This window comes from Staurois parvus, unplaced genomic scaffold (genome assembly GCF_062004578.1).
Source record: "Staurois parvus isolate SC_StPar_1 unplaced genomic scaffold, SC_StPar_1.0 ptg000031l, whole genome shotgun sequence".
Lineage (NCBI taxonomy): Eukaryota > Metazoa > Chordata > Amphibia > Anura > Ranidae > Staurois > Staurois parvus.
In genome coordinates, this window is record NW_028317827.1 from 10,512,451 (window position 1) to 10,531,516 (window position 19,066).

The window sequence follows — 19,066 nt, forward strand, 5'->3', positions numbered from 1 at the left end:
ATCATTAGTCCAAGAAGCATTCTCACTCTATCTAATTACCCCACAAGCCACCAAAATGTCCCTTAATACCAACCAGTCCAACCCCCAACTGCTATGCCATTTTGTAAGTCCGGTCCATGAGTGATGCCATCAGACAGAGCCTCCCTGCGCCTCTCTGCTACCCCCGAGCCCTGGAAACCACCGGAGCGGCAGGAACACACCAGGAGTACCACATAGGACTGCCAGCATCACTGGACCCTATTGTATCACGACATGCCTGTATATCTCCTACTCTTGTGAGTGCATTGTAACCATTAAATCTGCTTGCTTTTAAACCATCAACACTCAGAGCATCACCAATTTCTCTCTTCTCCCTTAATTTGAATAAAGTCCTGTGATCCTGGACTATCATGAACACACTTCCTGGAGGTATGTCACCAAAAACAACCAGGGTTTACAGTACAATACTGCAAAGAGTAGAGCTGATATCATAGAACTTTAATGTCTTTCTCTACAGTATGAAAGACTGCATTTGTTCCAATAAATATGTCCTATAGCTGAACATTTTCTGAAAGTTTTTCTATATTCTTTCATAAAACTTCAGATATAATTAGAGTTTTAAGTTAAAGTTGAGTTAAAAGGCACATATACTTACCTCTGCTCCAATGGTCTGATGCCCGTGAGGTCTCCCGCTGATACCAGCATCTCCTGCCCGTCTTCATCTGGATGCTGCATAAGAGTCATTCTTATCACTTGCATGTTTCCAGAAATGTAAATGAAACTTCACATGTACAGCTCTGTTTACATTCTGGGGAGTATTGTGAACAGGCAGGTAGGTGTTATTTCAGAGACACTGCCCCTCTCTTCTGCAATAATAAGCCTGCCTGATCACAATTTTTATATTTTCTGAGTTTAATTTTGCTTTTATACTGTTGCTTACATCTGTTTTTTGTTTTCTTTATTTACATTCAATGTTTATACAATCTTTGTTTCACAAATAAATATTTAATGCATGAAAAAGGGTTCCTAGAGCACCATGTGTTAGCCAAATATTACAACAAAGCAGAACAGCTTACTATGCAGCTCCCTTTGTCTGACAAAACTGAACACATTCAGGCTTTGTACACAAGATGCTTCTTTTTTAGTACAGCTGAAAAAAGATCATGTCGATGATGTTAAAAAACTACAGCTCTACATGTACGGACAGCAAATATGTATGGATATAAGACTACATTAAAGTATATAAGAACCTAAAATAAAAAAATGTGGGGATTACTTTTCTTTGTCCCTTTGTAAACCCAAATCAATCTCTGCATTGTGTATGGGATCTAGGAAAGTCCTAAAATACCTGGTGAACCTGCCACTTCCCTTAGGAAAAAAACACTTTCCCTCTGTTACTGACCACAATAGGCACGGAAGCACATCCATCCAAGTGTGGCCAGTTTGCAATTCTTCTTTTGACTCAAGAGTTATGGAACATTATGTTTGTAGTCTCAAAGTCAGATAAAGGTCACCACACAGACCCATGCCCCATTCAGCTCTCTACAGTTTCAATAACGGCGGCTTTTTACTGCAGTCTTTGCACCCAGATGTGTTGTATCAGAAATGGGGGATCAAGTCTTGTGACTGTAGTTAAAAGGACAAAATGGCTTTAAATAGCGCAAAATACTTTGTGATGGTTTCAGATCTGTTTGTTTTACTTATAGTCACATTTTAACATGCAATGTTTCATATTTACTTAACTAGCAAAAAAAAGAAAATTATTTTTTTAATGGTATTTTTTTTTAGTTTTGACCATAATACACAAAGAACAAAAATGCGTACAAAACCACTATAATTTATCTTTAAGCAGTGAATAACAACTTGAATTAGATCATCCAAGTAGCTCCTGACAGACAAGCTTGCTCTGTGAAATTCCATAAGGTCACAAAGAAACAGACTCATCCAAAAGACTAAACAACAACAAAAAGGCTGCCTAATAGATGAGCAGGTCTCTGCTAAGAGCGACGGATGGTGAGAGTTCTGTCTATCCTCATCAAGATCACCAACCCACTGAGACCTTTCTTCCTAGGCACATATGTGGGAAAAGTTTCTTACATTTTTCTACACATAATCGCCAGAATGATCTCTCTCCTGGGTTTATATTGGAACAACACAGTACAGGATCATGGCCATTTTATGACTTTGGTGAGCCCATGGAAAATGTCTCATGTGTAGAACCCCATACAGTTTTTCATTTTGCCCAAAAGCATCTAAATGATTTATTAACGATTAATGAGCTGCATTAATATGTGTCTTTTGAATCTGCCTAGAGTAGCCTTCCTCAACCTATTCAACACAAAGGAACCCTTGAAATAACTGTCTGATCTTAGGGAACCCCTGCTAAAAATGACTATATCTACAACTCATGATACATAACATGATGGTCAGTGGGAAGAAAGCTTCTTACACTTGTGCTCATAGGGAATAATTCCCCCCTTACAGATAGCTAAAAAGATCATTGGTGTTAGTGGGAATTTATTTGAGAAGCAGAAATTGCTCATTGCTCAAGGAATTGCTAGCAACCACTGGAGGAACCCTAGGGTTCCACAAAACTCTGGTTGAGGAACCCTGGCTTAGAGTTCCGCTATAAACAATGGACTGCCAGTATATTAACCACTTGCCCTCTAGAGGATTTACCCTCCTTCCTGACCAGGCCATTTTTTTGCGATACGGCTCTGCATTACTTTAACTGACAAATGAGCAGTCATGCAACACTGCACCTAAATGAAATGTATGTCCTTTTTTTCCCACAATTAGAGCTTTCTTTCAGTGGTATTTATTTATTTATTTCAGGTACTTATACAGCGCCATCAATTTACGCAGCGCTTTACATATATATTGCACATTCACATCAGTCCCTAACCCTCAAGGGGTGTATAATCTAAGGTCCCTAGCTTACATTCATACATACACATACTAGGGACAATTTAGACAGGATCCAATTCACCTACCAGCATGTCTTTGGAGTGTGGAAGGAAACCGGAGTACCCGGAGGAAACCCACGCAGGGAGAACATGCAAACTCCAGGCAGGAGGTGCCGTGGCTGGGATTTGAACCAACGACCCTTGTACTGCCAGGCAGAAGTGCTAACCATCTAGCCACTGTGCTGCCCATATTTAATCACCTCTGCGGCATTTGTGAGGTTCCAGAACAAAAAGGCAAGGGTGCTAACCACTTAAAGGGAATGTATAGTGGCTTTTTACATGTTTTCTTTGGTCAGAACTAAAATATAAAGACAGAAATATCAGTATATAAATGCAAAGGAGACAAAGGTGGAAATGGATGAGATCCAGTAAATGTGAAGCTCACCAGGACACAATCCAAAAAGCTGTTTGCAAATAATAGGAAATCTGCCTCCAATACCGCCGGGAAGTTCTATGCCAATATTTGGGTGGTTGTTGAATGGTGAACTTGATATTTGGGCAGTTTCCCTTAGTGAAGCTGTGAGCCACATGTGAGGAATCTGTGCTATATCTGGTCTCTTGGATAAGTATACTTCCAAGGTTTTTATTGATTTCATTCATTGACACATTGGGGTTTATTTACTAAAGCTGGTTGACTCAGAATCTTGTGCACTTCTGCATGGAAACCTATCGGTTTCCAGGTTTTATTGCTAAAGCTTAACTGAACAAGCTGAAGTTAGAAGCTGATTGGCACGAGATTCTGAGTCAACCAGCTTTAGTAAATAAACCCCATTGTGTTTTTTCATACAACTTCAGATGAAGCTGTTGATGCGAAACATGTCAAATATGAGTGATCTCTTCATCAAGCTACCAGTTCTGTTTCAATGACACCAAGTTATACTGTCTTTATAGTTGCTGTTTATTTATTTGACTGGTTCTTAATGTAGACTCTATAGGGTGTCAACCACTGCTGTCATTTATAGATGGACATGAAATCTTTTAGCCGATATTTTACCTTTATGTACAAATAAAGATACAGATTTTATCTATTTTCATGTGTGAATCCCTTCACTGAGGAGTCATACCATTAAAGTTCCATTTCACTTAGTTTTGTTCTGTCTATGGAAACAAGGGAATGAGTCAGATTAGTCATTTTATGTTTTCATCAGACAAGGGGAGCCTCAAGGAAAGCTACTGCTGTTCTCTTCCTGTAGATAAGCCATCATGCTCTGAGAATCCTCTGTCATGTATACTAAATATAATCCCTCTAAAGCATAGCTAAACTCAACTGTTTTGCAGCAGAAGATGGCACCATCTTAGCCGTTGTTTAGATTTGCAGTTATCATGGTGCTGCACGTGTGATCAGCTGTGACATCGGCTATTTGAAAGATAAAGAGTTTAGCTGAGAGCTGACATAAGCACGCTGCCTACTGTGACAGGTATCGCTAGAAGTACACCTTAAATGTAGCATACACTGTGCCACTTTCAATTGGAGGAGGGATGGTATTGAAAAGATTACAGGGTAACCTGGCACTCTACATTGATGCCTGAGTAAAAAGTAAGTCCTGGCTTGTAGGTCCTTCCTACTGAATACATTTTTGAACTTAATGATTATTTTTACCTGGGGTTTACTTGTAATGCATTTAATTTCCAAGGGTTGCTAGCCCAATTTTTTGGTATATACTATCTGTGCATTTCCTGGACCAGTAAAGGATACTCTAGAGTTGCCATGTTTATGTATACACAGACTCCACAGAAGGACCTTAGCTGTGCTGTCTTTTAAGATCTTATGACATTTAGCCAGGTGTATAAATTATTAGGAAATACGGACATTTCTGACATCACAGATCATATGATTAGCACACCAGGAATTGTCAGAAAGAGGCTGTCATATCAGTTCTGCACTTTTCAATGCCTTAGAGAAAATAGAATGGGCAGGATCTTTACACCAAGCATAGGGTATGCTTTTAAAAATGTAAGTTACTTTACTAAGCAGTGTGGGTATTGTTGGCTATACTCTTGCAGTGTAATATATCATGCAAAGTCTACTTTTAGGGACATCTTCATTAAAATCTGTTTGACTTATGTCTAGTACACACAACGAAAATATCAGACAAATGATTTTCCGTTTTGTTTTTGCATGCTAGTGTAACACCCTGCTATAATACCGGTTGCAAGATGTTGAAAGAACACAAGGTGGCAGTGTCCTGCAGCTCCGTGGCACAGACTCTGTTGAAAAGCTTTGTGGGATTCTTAGACTGACTGCAGGACTTTGCTGTGGGATAGCGATACGTTTCCCAGAGGGGCTGGCGTGTGGGCAGAGGCAAATAAATACAGAAGCCTGGGACAGGAAGTGAGTGGGGATAGCTGGAAAGCAGGATTGAGGACATTACTGGACGACAGAAGTCAGCAGAGCTTCTGCTCATTTACTCTGCTCTGGCACAACTGCACTTGCAAAGTGCACAGTCTATCTGCCTTTAGTAAATCAGCCCCTATGTCTGAGTTATGCTTTACAAGAGATTAAATGATGTTCATATAGGCAAAGGTACAGGTACTTACACTGGTTGAAATGAACAATTCATATAATGTTTATGGAATATGTGCATTAATTGGTTTGATTTTTATTTCTGTATGGAGTTTAACTTTAGGAAGTCTTAGTGGGGTCTTGTGTAATATAAAAGCAGTAGCCAAGAATTGTACCTCTATTGTGGATGAGCCCCATCCAAGATAATGAAGTTAAAGGATGGACTTTCTGAATGAAAATATCTTTTATTGTAATCATTCAGTAATATTCATCTAAATTTGTTTATGTTATTGTTTTTTCTTTTTTTTTTAAATAAAAAAAAAGATCTTTGCTTGTTTTAGCACTATTATTATTATTTATGATTATTAGAGTTAACCTAATTATGAAGGAATAACTATAAGCTTTCTTTTTTTATCTGCTGATAATCACAGAATGCAACCAGAAAGCAACCTCACCTTCAAGAAATCACTTTATCAAATATATACAACGTTGTTTATATGAAGATAGAATCAGTAAAATGCGGTTCATATGAGGACAGAATCAATAATATATCTCAGTGAAACCTTTTAGGATAGAAAAAAGGAAGCTGCCAATGCTGACTTATTTTAAAGGCGTATGCTCCAGGGCTTTCTCCTGATCCCTGTTTCACAGCTTTGGTGTCACTGACCTGAAACAAGCATGGTGCCAGTGAAGTGTTAATATATCTAATGTGCACATCCTTGTTCCAGGACAGTGACCTTCAAAGTACTAAGGCAGGGATTAGAATGTTGGCCTGGGAGAACTATTAGTATTCAATTTTCCATCCTAACAAGTGTGTTTTATGATGTATCAAAGCTGAACTCAAGGCAAGCAGCTAAATACACAGATAAAATACATACATGAGGCCAGTTTTACCTACCAAAACAATTTGTATTTCTGGCCATCCAGCCCTAAGATGTACACACCTCTGCCACAAACTACAGCTCTGCCTGACAGGAAAGGGGACCTAAGCTTTCTTTGCTGAAATTCCGCTTTCACTAAAAGGTCTATTTGGCAACCCCACTCTCTGAATGGACAGTAAAGGGAGAAGAAGCAACAACACTGATGAACTTGTCTCTCTCTGTTGTTCTGTTCTTCCTATTAGCATACTTCTTGCACTGCAACACACCTGAATGGCCACTTGTGCTGCTCCCTCCCCCTCTCCATGCTCTGCTGTATGGTGGACTGTAAGAGGCTAACAAAAAAAATCAAACTCGGGTGCTTGCGCTGCTTGCATTAAAAAAACAAAAATACATGATAACCTCATCTGGAATATGCAGTTCAGTTTTGGGCACCAATTCACAAAAAGAACATCGGGGAACTGGAGAAAGTGCAGAGAAGGACAACCAAACTGATAAGAGGCATGGAGGAGCTCAGCTATGAGGAAAGATTAGAGGAACTGAATGTATTCTCTCTTCATAAGAGGAGATTAAGGGGGGGATATTATCAACATGTATAAATACATCAGTGGTTGATATAGTGAACTCAGTGTAGAGTTATTCACCCTGAGGGCTTCACAGAGGACAAGGGGGAACTCTTTACGTCTGGAGGAAAATAATTTAATCTCCAAACATGGAAAGGTTTCTTCACAGTAAGAGCTGTGAAAATGTGGAATAGACTCCCTTAAGCGTTGGTTCTGGCCAGCTCAGTGGATTGCTTTACAAAAAGCCTGGATTATTTCTTGGATACACATAATATAACTGGTTACTAACATTTATAGGTAAAGTTGATCCAGGGAACATCCGATTGCCTCTTGGGGGATCAGGAAGGAATTTTTTCCCCTGCCGGAGAAAATTGGATCATGCTTTGCTGGGTCTTTTTGTCTTCCTCTGGGTCAATTGTTTGTATAGTACTATAACTTTTTTTTGGTTGAACTGGATGTACTTTTGTCTTTTTTCAGCCAGACTAACTATGTAACTATGTATTTATGATTTCAGTGCTGCAATTATGTGTGTCTTTTATATCTGTCTGAAGTTTAGCTTTAAGTATATCTAAATTCTAAAATTTTTAGTTTTAGATAGAGTAGGGAAGGATTAAAACCCTTATCAGGTTATTTTCTTTACATTTGCCTTTGCTCCCTCTCCCTTAAGCCTGGTACACACGGGCTGAATATCAGCTGATTCAACTGAAACCAGCCAACATTCAGCCCATGTGTACAGCAGTCTGTCCATCTTCTCTCAAACTGGCATGCTGGAAAAACAACAGCCGACCGGTATCTGATCAGCACTTGCAGCCATTGGCTGAAAACAGCGTGTTTTGGTGGAAGGGTAGTGCCCCTGTCAGAATACAATAGCTCTGTGGGGAGATCATTGTACTAATGTCACATTGTTAGTACAGCATGCTCCTTGCGAGCTCCTCACTTCTTTTTTTTTGTTCAGCCCACTGGGTTGAATGAAAAAAAACTGCCTGTGTGTTCTAGGCTTTAGACACAATGGGAGTAAGATGAAGTCTCTCTTGAGAGATATCCTCTTAGAAAGTTGTTACTGCAAGATGTGTCCATTGGAACATTTCACCTTTATTCCCTTTCAACATTTTGTATTTCCTATCACTTTCAGTCACCAAGACAGAGATTAAATCTCCTCACCAGGGAAACAGAGATAAAAACTTAACAGGGGTTTTAAGCCCTCACAATCGAAAACTAAAAAGAAAATGTTGACTTTAGTTGCCGGTTATTAATTACAAGTATTTAAATGAGACATTCAAACAACTAGCATTTTTGGGAGATCAGCATAGGTATCTCTTTATAGGTTTTCTTTATTTTGTTATTCATGTTTTCTTTATGTTGTTTAATAAATCTGTAAAGATTTCCAGACTGAAAACCCACATTAGTAATGAGCATTCTGAGATCTACTTACGGTTTTCTGTCTTCAGTGGAAGAATTTGGCTTAACTTATCCGGGGAGCTAGGACTATCAAGCTTTGAGACGCAATCAAAATTAATGATGAACATCATGGCTACACCTTCCTGGTTCTTTACAGGAATAACATGGGTACTGCAAATGAACGTTGAACCTGAAAGAGAAGATAATTTACAGTTAGCTCTGAGATATTTCAGTTTCATTCTTATAACTTTTAAGGAATGCCCTGGTTAAATATTTCTTCAAGAATTGCCCCATCTGCCCTGCTGCCACCACTATGGCACAGCCAAGTGATGGTGTCACTCTTCACTGATGGATCATTCATAATGTAGAGTAAACACATGGAAAGTCCTGCTTCATGAGGACAACTATGGCTTTGTAGGGGGGCAAAGGGAGGCAATTTATTACAGAGACAATTCACAAAAGCAGTCCCAAGACAAATCTATGAGAACCACAGCAGCAACAAATGGAACTCTCACTAGCAGAGGAAAGTGGGTGAAAAATGTTTAGGTTAGGAGTGAAACACATCACCCAAGCTAGTGCAGATTATTCTACAAAGAATACTTATGGCTCCACTGGTTTATTAATTGTTTTTCAGGAACAAAAGTAATTTGGGTGATCTTTAAGTTTTAAAACATTAATAAATTTAAAGTGAAAGATAAGGCTAGTCCCATCAATTCTTTAAAATATGCACTTTTCCCTCCTTCTATCTATCCTGCATAGCCTGTATAAAAGAGATCTGTATATTTACCTATTTTATTCTGGTCCAGTCTAGTCATGTGGTCCAACCTCTCATGCTCCTCCGTATAAGAGAGCATCTTCTGCAGCAGAGTGCTGACAACAGCTGAGCCATGGGAGCCTATGGGTGACGTGACAGCTCCAGGAGCTCAAAGCCATTATCAAATGCTCCCTTACATGGGGGATCTGAAGCTGCTCAGTCATGTGACCGTACTGGATTAAAAGAAGGTAAGTACACAGATCCTTTTTGTAAAGGGCATGAAGAATAGACAGGAGAAAGGGGAAGGAATGTTTTTAAGAATAGTTAGACTGAGCCCTTACTATCACATTAAAGCTGGGTACATACGAGAAAAAAATGCCCGAAAATAGTTGGTTCGGTAGGAACCGGCTGACTTTCGGCTCGTGTACAGCTCCTTCTCTGACAGAAGCCAATGGCTGCCAGTGCTGATGAGTGTGTTGTGGCGGAGGGGGGAAGGGGGGCATCCCTCTATCAGAACACAATCGCTCAGGGGGTAGATCGCTGCTGAAACTACAGCGATCTGTGAATTTGTTTCCATTCAGCCTGCTGAGTTGAACGGAACAAAACTTCCTTTATGTACCGAACAGTGATTTTGTCTATTTGTGTTTCCTTTTTTTATGTTTGTTGCCTGGATATAGAGGTATCAATGGATGAAACTATGATCAGGAATGGGGCACTGTAAAGTCTTCTGATTGGCAGTAAATAAATATTTCAATATCAAGCATCTCCTCTTCATCTCACGGTTAGGAGGTACAACCACAAGTTTTAGCTACCTCTGCACCAAACTACGGTGATTCTGCATCGGAATAGTCAAGATATTTAAGAAAAGGAGATACTGCTGTATTTTTCATTAAAGTAATTTTTTTTATAGCTGAGAGAACAAAAAACTTTAGAGCGTTATTTAAAGAATATTAAAATAAGAATTACTAAAAAGTTTTCAAAGGTATTACAAACAAAGACAAATCAGCTCAAAATAGGCCAGTTATGTGCACTAAAACCTTACAAATAATATACCTTTAATTATTATAGTCCTCAATTTAGCTGAGTTGCTGTAGGCTTTCAAATTTGCATAGATCATTACCGGAAAGTTAAAATAATTTATCAAAAGTTATCCTTGATTAAAGCTTCTTTAGCTTACTTCAGTCTTTTCATGTACAACGCTTAATCCCCTCATATTGATTAGTGCTTATACATTGAACATTTGAAGTCCCAGTTTTGAGTGAAAGAATTTCACACATTTTATTATCCAGAAATACTTAGTGGCAGCCATTGTGAAATTTTCTGATGGGAACAGGAAGATTCTTAGAGAACACCAAAGTCCAGATAACACAGAATTGAGTAGCAAATAAACTGTGTAAATAGCCATGTTCTACTGGTGTCACACTTCCGGCTAGAGATAGGTGAAATTTACCCATTTTGGTAAAAAGCATTGGAGTCAAAAAGTAAAGCAAAGTTTTTTGGTTTTGGTTGTTTTTAAAGAGACTGCTGCCAAACTAAGCAGGACACAGTAGTGATGTTGGTGGTCAAAGTGATGTATTACACAGTAGAGGACCAGGAGATTGATACCACCAGAAGTGTCAGTTTTGAAGAAACTTTAGGGTCCAAATTTCTCTTCACTGGAGCATAATTTGGTGGTGCATGCTGCAGGAGAGCTAAATTTATATTTTTTCCTTTAAGGGTCAGCTTTTATTGGCAAGTTCAAATTGGCAACAGAATCGGTCTAGGGCAGTGATGGCGAACCTTTTCGAGACTGAGTGCCCAAACTGCAACCCAAAACTCACGTATTTATCGCAAAGTGCCAACACTTAAAAACACAATAACAGAGCTTCCACTGACCACCAGCACAAGGGGGCAACTTTCCACTGACCACCAGTACAAGGGGGCAAAGTTCCACTGACCATCAGCACAAGGGGGTAAAGTTCCACTGACCATCAGCACAAGGGGGCAAACTTCCACTGACCACCAGCACAAAGGGGCAAAGTTCCACTGACCACCAGCACATGGGGGCAAAGTTCCACTGACCACCAGCACAAGTGGGTAAAGTTCCACTGACCACCAGCACAAGGGGGCAAAGTTCCACTGACCACCAGCACAAGGGGGCAACTTTCCACTGACCACCAATACAAGGGGGCAAAGTTCCACTGACCATCAGCACAAGGGGGTAAAGTTCCACTGACCATCAGCACAAGGGGGCAAAGTTCCACTGACCACCAGCACAAAGGGGCAAAGTTCCACTGACCACCAGCACATGGGGGCAAAGTTCCACTGACCACCAGCACAAGTGGGTAAAGTTCCACTGACCACCAGCACAAGGGGGCAAAGTTCCACTGACCACCAGCACAAGGGGGGCAAAGTTCCACTGACCATCAGCACAAGGGGCAAAGTTCAACTGACAACCAGCACAAGGGGACAAAGTTCCACTGACCACCAGCACAAGGGGGCAAAGTTCCACTGACCATCAGCACAAGCTAAAATCTTGTGTTAATAAAAACAAATGTATTAAAACTCACAGCCAATCCAATATATATATATATCCTTGGCAGCGCACTGACTGGCCATACGAAAGCTTGGATGAGCCACGGCAAATGAGTCGCAGCTCGTGACATCATCGCCTGGTGCCGAAACTCCTTTCCGAGCATGCGAATGGCCCCTATGTGCGATGTTATCCGATGTTCGGCTGCTGGAGCAATGCTGGGGCGACTTGGCTTCCGTGCCGACAGAGAGGGCTCTGCGTGCCCACTGCAGCATGCGTGCCATAGGTTCGCCACCACTGGTCTAGGGGTTTAATGGGCTTAAAATTACTTATGATGGTTAAAGAAACTCCTTTTATTAATTCCTGAGTTGTTCTGGTGCCAAAAAACAGCCCCAATTTAGCCTTCATATTGATATATTTTAAACAAAAAGAATAGAGCAAAGAGTAAAAAATTTAACACTAAAACATTTAAAGCAACAGTACACAGGTAAGGGGGAAAATACAAATACAAAGAGTACTAAATAAAATAAACATTTCCTCCTATTCCTGTTGTGTCTACAAGACCGGAAGTGAAGGAACATCCCTGCAACGGGACACAGATGGCATTGATTCTTAATATGAATTATACTGCTCTCTGAAAACCCAGTAGTGAATTCCCATTCCTCCCCAATCAAAGCAATGACAGGCAGGATGTTTGTTAGGACCACAGAACACCTATTCCTCTCCATTATATAGGGGGTGTTCTTCGTCCTACATTTGGGAACAATGCTATTTGATAACAGAGTCAGAGTTCCGCAGAGTCGGAAAGCACATGACAGTATCAGCTCAAATGATATTTGGCATGATCAGCAAAAATATTTTTTGTACTTATCAAACAGATATAACAAAATTCTTTCAATATTATATTTACTGGTTCAGAATGCGGCAAATAGGAGAAGTTTGTTGTTAGAGTTTAGATATACTTTATAGCGGCTTTAAATCCAAAACCAAAAATGTAATATATTGCAGCCTGCTAATCATTAGATGTGGTGGCTGCATTTGTTTTCTTTTTTAGGCTTTTTCCCTCTGTTTTCACCTGGTGATCTAGCCAGTAACACAACTCCTGTATTAGAGTGCCCCCACTCTGGATGAAGGAGCATGGGCCATACATTTGGACAGCAGCATTGTTAATCTGGGATCAGGGGTGGACTGACAATTCATGGGGCTCCTGGGCAATAGGGGATCATGGGGCCCCTGTGTCCTTGCCCAAACTCAAAAAAGCCTATGAAAAAGGTACCAGGGGCATCTCATGGGGCCCCCTACTGACTCCGGGCCCTCGGGCAGTGCCCGAGTTTCCAAATGGTCAGTCTGCCCCTGTCTGGGATTAAGGGAAGTATTAGATGTAAGGCTTGGTTCACACCTATGATTTTTTCTTTTGATCAGCTTTTTGCATCGTGCTTTGCATTTTTACACGCACGTTTTTGCTACGTTTTACGTTTTTTTTCAGCTTTTTTTTCACTCAGTGCAAAAAAACACAAAAATTGTGCAAAAACTATATATATATATATATATCTCGTGCATATATGGATTAACTGTGACCACTCCGTGAACACTGCAACACTGTGTATCCACCAACACCAATAGTATTACATACTATTACCCTCTGTATCAATATAATCCGCATCCAATCAGAGATCTTCTATTTCCTCTCCAAAGAAATTTTTCCAAGGTCCTCAAAAGACAAGAAGGGTCTCAAGGCTCATGTTCAAGGTATAGGTAAAAAGATTTTAATAGCCACTTACATTAAAATTCCACATATCCAGCTCCTAACATGGTTCCTATGCGAGTTCTGCCAAACAAATGCAGTAAGCCATGTGTAAACAACCCACAAAATGGCCGCGGCGACACTTCCGGTCTGCGTGCGTGCGTCTCGACGTCACACCCCTTAGGGGTGTGTAATAGTATGTAATACTATTGGTGTTGGTGGATACACAGTGTTGCAGTGTTCACGGAGTGGTCACAGTTAATCCATATATGCACGAGATATATATATATATATATATAGTTTTTGCACAATTTTTGTGTTTTTTTGCACTGAGTGAATATATATTGTTTTACAAAGGTAATGCACTAGATTATTCATTTTTTATTTTTTGAGGTACCACGGGATGAAATGGGATTTCTTCCTACTGGATGATAAAGTTTGAAAATTTGGGACCTTTTTTTTGGACATTATTGTTTTTGATTGAGACACTTTTTTATTGAGACACATTTTTTTATTGGACTTTTTTGTTTTTCTTTTGAGTATTTATGATATTATTATGTAATTTGAATATTGTTATGTTTATGTAATTCTATCACAAAAAGGTTATAATATTTAATTATTGCACTTTCTGGGGAGAAAGTATGACTTTTTGAGGAATTTTGGGGTGGAGGTGGTTATACACCTATTTACTCACTTTACATTGCCAGCTGCATGTTGCTTCAATGTTGCTAATGCAGTAAAAAAAGAAAACTAATGCAGCCATCATATTTAAGAATTGGTAAGCTGCAATATAAGAAATGTTTGCTTTTGAGTTTACTGCTTTAACTATAAAGTGGTTTGTTATATTTGTTAAATATGTGTAAAACATATCTGTTGACCCTGACAGAAATCTAGTGCCACACAGACAGAATGTACAGGAAAGTATCAGATAAAACTATGACCAGGTCTCTCAGTGGACTACAGAACATCTCCTTCAATGTATTGAGATGAGGATATCCTAACACAATTCCTCTCCTTGGGTGACAAAACTGCTTCTCTAGTGAGAAAGAGTTGTCACCCTGGAAAAGTATGCTACTGATAGGATCATGAAAATAAAAGGAAAAAACCTAAAAAAAAGAAAAAAAAACTAATGCAGCCACCACATCTAAAGACTGGTAAACTGCAACATTATTGTACTTTGATTTAGATAAATGTTAAGGCTAGGTTCACACTGTTGCATTTTGTGCGGCTTGTATTTGCGCAGGCAATGCAGACCATGCATTTGAATGGACTGCGATACCTGCGGGAAAACACAGGAAAAGGCCCTGCACCTTATTAAAAGTGCAGCTACACAGAAATCGAATGGAGCTTTTGCACCATGTGATATCTAGCCCTCGAAAATGCACTGTGTTTTCAGATTCATTCTTTATGGCACCCCATGAGTCTGCAAAAGAGCAGCGCATTTTGGCTGCAGGAGCGGATGTACGCGCAATTTACATGCTGGCAACCACCTGCCAAAGTGTGAACTTACCCTTATTCCTTCTTCAAACCCGTACAGATACTTTTGTTGCAATTATTTTTGTGAAATAATAATATTAATAATATCTTTGTGAAATAAATATTTTGGCAGCAATCCTGCTGCATTATATAATACAGTAAAACTTACATTGCGCAAATAAACATAATACATTCCGTTTGTTAGATTTTAAGCAGCTTACGCCACGCACTTTTTTAAGAATAAAAAAATAGAATAAGTTTTGTAAAGTACGCTTGATCTTTGCAGACTTCCCTAAATACCCGATTCAGCAATTCTGTCTGTTTCAGACTAATGTAATGTGACTTAATACAGTAAAACTAGAAACTTTACTTCTTGGCCACAGCAAACTGATCTTGCATTATATTCTATAAAAACCCAACTCTATAATGAGGTTAGTGCTGACGCTGGGAAACAATCTGCAAAACAGAACTGTGCCATAATTATCAGAAGAAACTAAGACAATGACTATTGCTGCTGGGATAGCAAAAAAAAAAAAAAGCCTAAAGTAGACCTGACATTCTATAATAGACTTGATTTACGAAAGGCAAATAGGCACTTCACTTTGCAAGAGAATTTTCATTAAGCCCCGATTCACATATATGCAGCCGTGCGGGCCGCATTTTGCACGGGCACGACAGCCCATTCATTTGAATGGACTCTTGTGCCACATGACACACAGAGAAGTCCCTGCACTTCTTCTAAAAACCTCGGTTCCCAGTACGGTTGCATTTTCCAGTGCGGGCGGCGTGCCATTAGAATTAATGGCACCCACCTGCAGGTCTGCATTTCTCTGTGCGGGTGGTGCGGCTGCACAGATTTTCACCCACATCTATGTGAGCCTAGCCTAAGGCTCCAGTCACACCTATGCAGTTTACTTTTTGTCCGTTTTGCAGTGCTTTTCAGTTTGTTTGGCTTTATTCTACACGTTTTAGACACGGTTTTAATATTTTTTTACTGCATTTTTCATTTTGTTCATCCCTTTTTTTTTTACAGTGGAATTTTTTTTTGCTGGGCAGAATAAGGCTTCCTGCACACTAGACGTTATAAAACCGGCAGTAGCGTTAGCTGTAGAATGCTGCAATAAAAATGTTTTAATCTTGCATTTTTTAGAGTTTTTGCATTAGATTTTTTTCAGCTTTTTTTTAGGGTTTTTCAGCATTTGCCTTTTTTTTGCTAGCAAAGCTATACTCCCATAAAATTTTCAGGCTCAAAAACGCTCATAAACGCCAGATAGCCATTTTTTTGTGTGTTTTTGCAGCTAAAAAAATCCTCTTCAAACACACTAGTTCAGCCAGAAAACGCTCCTGCCAAAAAACGCTGATTAAAGCCTATGTGTGCATGAACACATAGGATAATATGCTGCGGAGTTTAGTGGCTGTAGAAAAAAATGCCAGAAGCCAAAAACAGCATCTGTAAAAACATCCAGTGTGCATGAGGACTTAAAATGCAAAACCACACTACCGTGCATTTCAGCAGATTCTCCACTGAACTCTATTGTACCAAAAGTGCTGCTTTTTGCTTTTAAAAAAGTCCCTGACCCTTTCCAAAAAAAGCAGCAGCTCAAAAAAAGCATAGATGTGAACATGTTCCATATGAAACCTTGTTAAATGTACTGTAGTGTGTTTCTGAAAAAATCACTAAAAAACGCATGTGAACGGAGCCTTATTGATAATGGTGGAAATTAATTTTGAAAAGAATACCCAATCACATGCAAAGGAAATAAACAAAACAGAATTTTTGCTGGCACATGATTGGATGATGGAAGTCAGCAGAGTTTCACCTCATTCACTAAGCTAAGTGAAAATTCCCTTGCAAAGTGAACAGCCTACTTGCCTTTAGTAAATCAACCCCTTTGATGCAGAAGAAAAGGATTAGGTCGGTAAAATGGGAGCTGTCCTGAGTATATGCATATTATTATGCTACTTCAGCAGCAGCAGCAGCAGAATACTAAGTTATTAATGATTGTTATTTTATTGCCCCTTCTTGTAACGGTGTATAAATATGCAGGTTTCAGAACTATCAAAATGATATTAGGGCCCATTTACATGGGTAGCTGCCGACGAGAACCAATCATTTTTGCCAGCACAGGAACTATCCCCATGTACACATTGGGTGGATTTACTACAGGCAAATAGACGGTTTACTTTGCAAGGGAAGTTGCACTGTGCCTTGGACATTTTCCCATAGCTAAGAATCCATGTACACGGGACACTTCTGAATGATGGAAACTGACTGCTGAAAAACGTAGGTTAAAAAGTGTTTGTTTACCCGTGTTTGCATACCGCGTTTATGCGCGTTTATGAGCGTTTGCGTTTAGAAGAGTTTTTAAAAGCGTTTTAAAATGAAACCTCAGGAGACCTTCCAAAATGCCCAGAATGCACTGAAAAACAGTAAAAAATTAACCATTTCAGAGATTTTGAGAGAAATAGAGAAAGCAGAAGCACAGAGAGCAGTATTTGTTGAGATTAGCTGTCTTTTTTTTTTTTGGGGGGGGGGGGTGTTTGGATGTGTTCCAGCTCTTTTCTGTGCAGAAATGATTGCAGCAGTTTCTAACATATTTTCTTTCATGCGAAACCTCACAGTATGGTGTATCAGGTCCATTTGAGTCCCGGGAAGATGCCTTGCATGCATTTTTCATGATGAAAAAAGGCCCTGGACAGCATCTGGAAACGGAAGAGTTAAAAATGTTTTCCAAACACAAATGCTTCTAAACGTGGTTAGCCGCGTTTACACGTGTTTGCAAGCGTTTGGCATTTGTAACGCTGATAAAATCTACTCCTGAACGCAAGTTTGGTGCGTTCAAAAAAACGGCTGTATACTCAACTACCTGTAAACGACTATGTGTACATGGACACATAGGAAAACACTAAGGAGAGTTCAAGGGCTGCTGAAATGCAGAAAAGCTCCTAAATGTGAGTTTATCAGCTGCAGTGTATATGGAGCCTAAAGCAAAAATGCTTTTTAAATTTTCCTTGCATGTGATTGGTTATTCTTTGCAAAGTGAATTGTTTTTACAACATTCGCTAAGCTCTGCGGAAAAATGTAACTTCAACTGCAAAGTGAACAGCCTATTTGCCTTTTGCAAGTCAACCCAAGTATATGTGACTCACCCCAGACAGCAGCAGCAAGGCCTGATTTGTACCCTATACAAATCAATGACTGGTACCAGAGCCATTCACATATAACTGCTCATCCAAACAGTTACTAGAGACTCTGACCAGCCCCAAGCATTAAAGAAGTCCAGGATAGGTAAAAAAAAAAAAATCACCCACTAGTACCATCTCTTAGATTGTAAGCTCTAATGAGCAGGGCCCTCTAATTCCTCTTGTACCAAATTGTATTGTAACTGTAATAACTGCCTTCATTATGTAAAGCAATGTTGGTGCTATATAAATTCTGTATTATATTAATAATAATAATTCCCCCACCCTACACAAAACACTAAACAGTTAATAAAAGTTTGAAAATCCAAACCATTTAAGAGAAAAGTCTAATTGAATTTTCATGACTTCATCTCTGTAATTCAAAAGATAACAGCATCCGCTCTGCCAAGGAGGAGGTGTAACAGCAGGATTACATCATATCCTCTCCTCTCTCTGCAGTAAAAGGAAACTACAGTTCCCATCAACCACAAGGAATTGTAGTGAATGTGGGCGGGTACACTAGGCTGTTACATGCTGAATATGTCTGAGAGTCTCGGCCTGCTCACCACGGCAAGTGGGGCTGAATTACATCACTGCTTCCTGGAGAAAGAACAACAGAAAAGATGAGCCAAGACCAAATGGCTTGGAGAATAGGAGACAAATCAGTCACTGGTAGACATGTGAAGTTCGTTTCATTCCAAATTAAATTCGGATGACTTTTCTGTTATTCGAAGATTCAGATATATCCGAATTCTGAATTATAACAGTAACGAATTTAAATGAAGTTGAAATAACAAAACAAAGTTTGGCCAAAATTCGAATCAATTTGAATTCAAAAACAAATTTGAAATTGAAAACAAGAATAGAATAAAATAGAAGAATAGAAAATAAAGAAATAGAAAATAATAGAATAGAAAAGAAGAGGACAAAATAACAGAATAGAAAATAAAAGAATAGAAAAGAACGCAATAGAAAATAATAGAGTAAAATAGAACAAAATAGAATAGAAAATAAAGGAATAGAAAAGAATAGAATCCATTAGAATAGAATAGAAAATATTAGAATAGAAAACCGAGGAATAGAATAGAAAAGAACACAAATGACTAATAG

General features: G+C 39.2%; 1 protein-coding gene across 2 annotated transcripts in view; it reads right to left on the minus strand.

Moving 5' to 3' along the window:
- KCNH7 (potassium voltage-gated channel subfamily H member 7) overlaps nt 1-19,066 on the minus strand; it is a 527,395-nt gene that overhangs the window by 258,196 nt on the left and 250,133 nt on the right. For both annotated transcript variants that reach the window (XM_089660084.1, XM_089660093.1), the window contains exon 3: nt 8,322-8,477. In XM_089660084.1, coding sequence (XP_089516210.1) covers nt 8,322-8,477 — 156 coding nt within the window. The remainder of the gene's footprint in view (nt 1-8,321; nt 8,478-19,066) is intronic.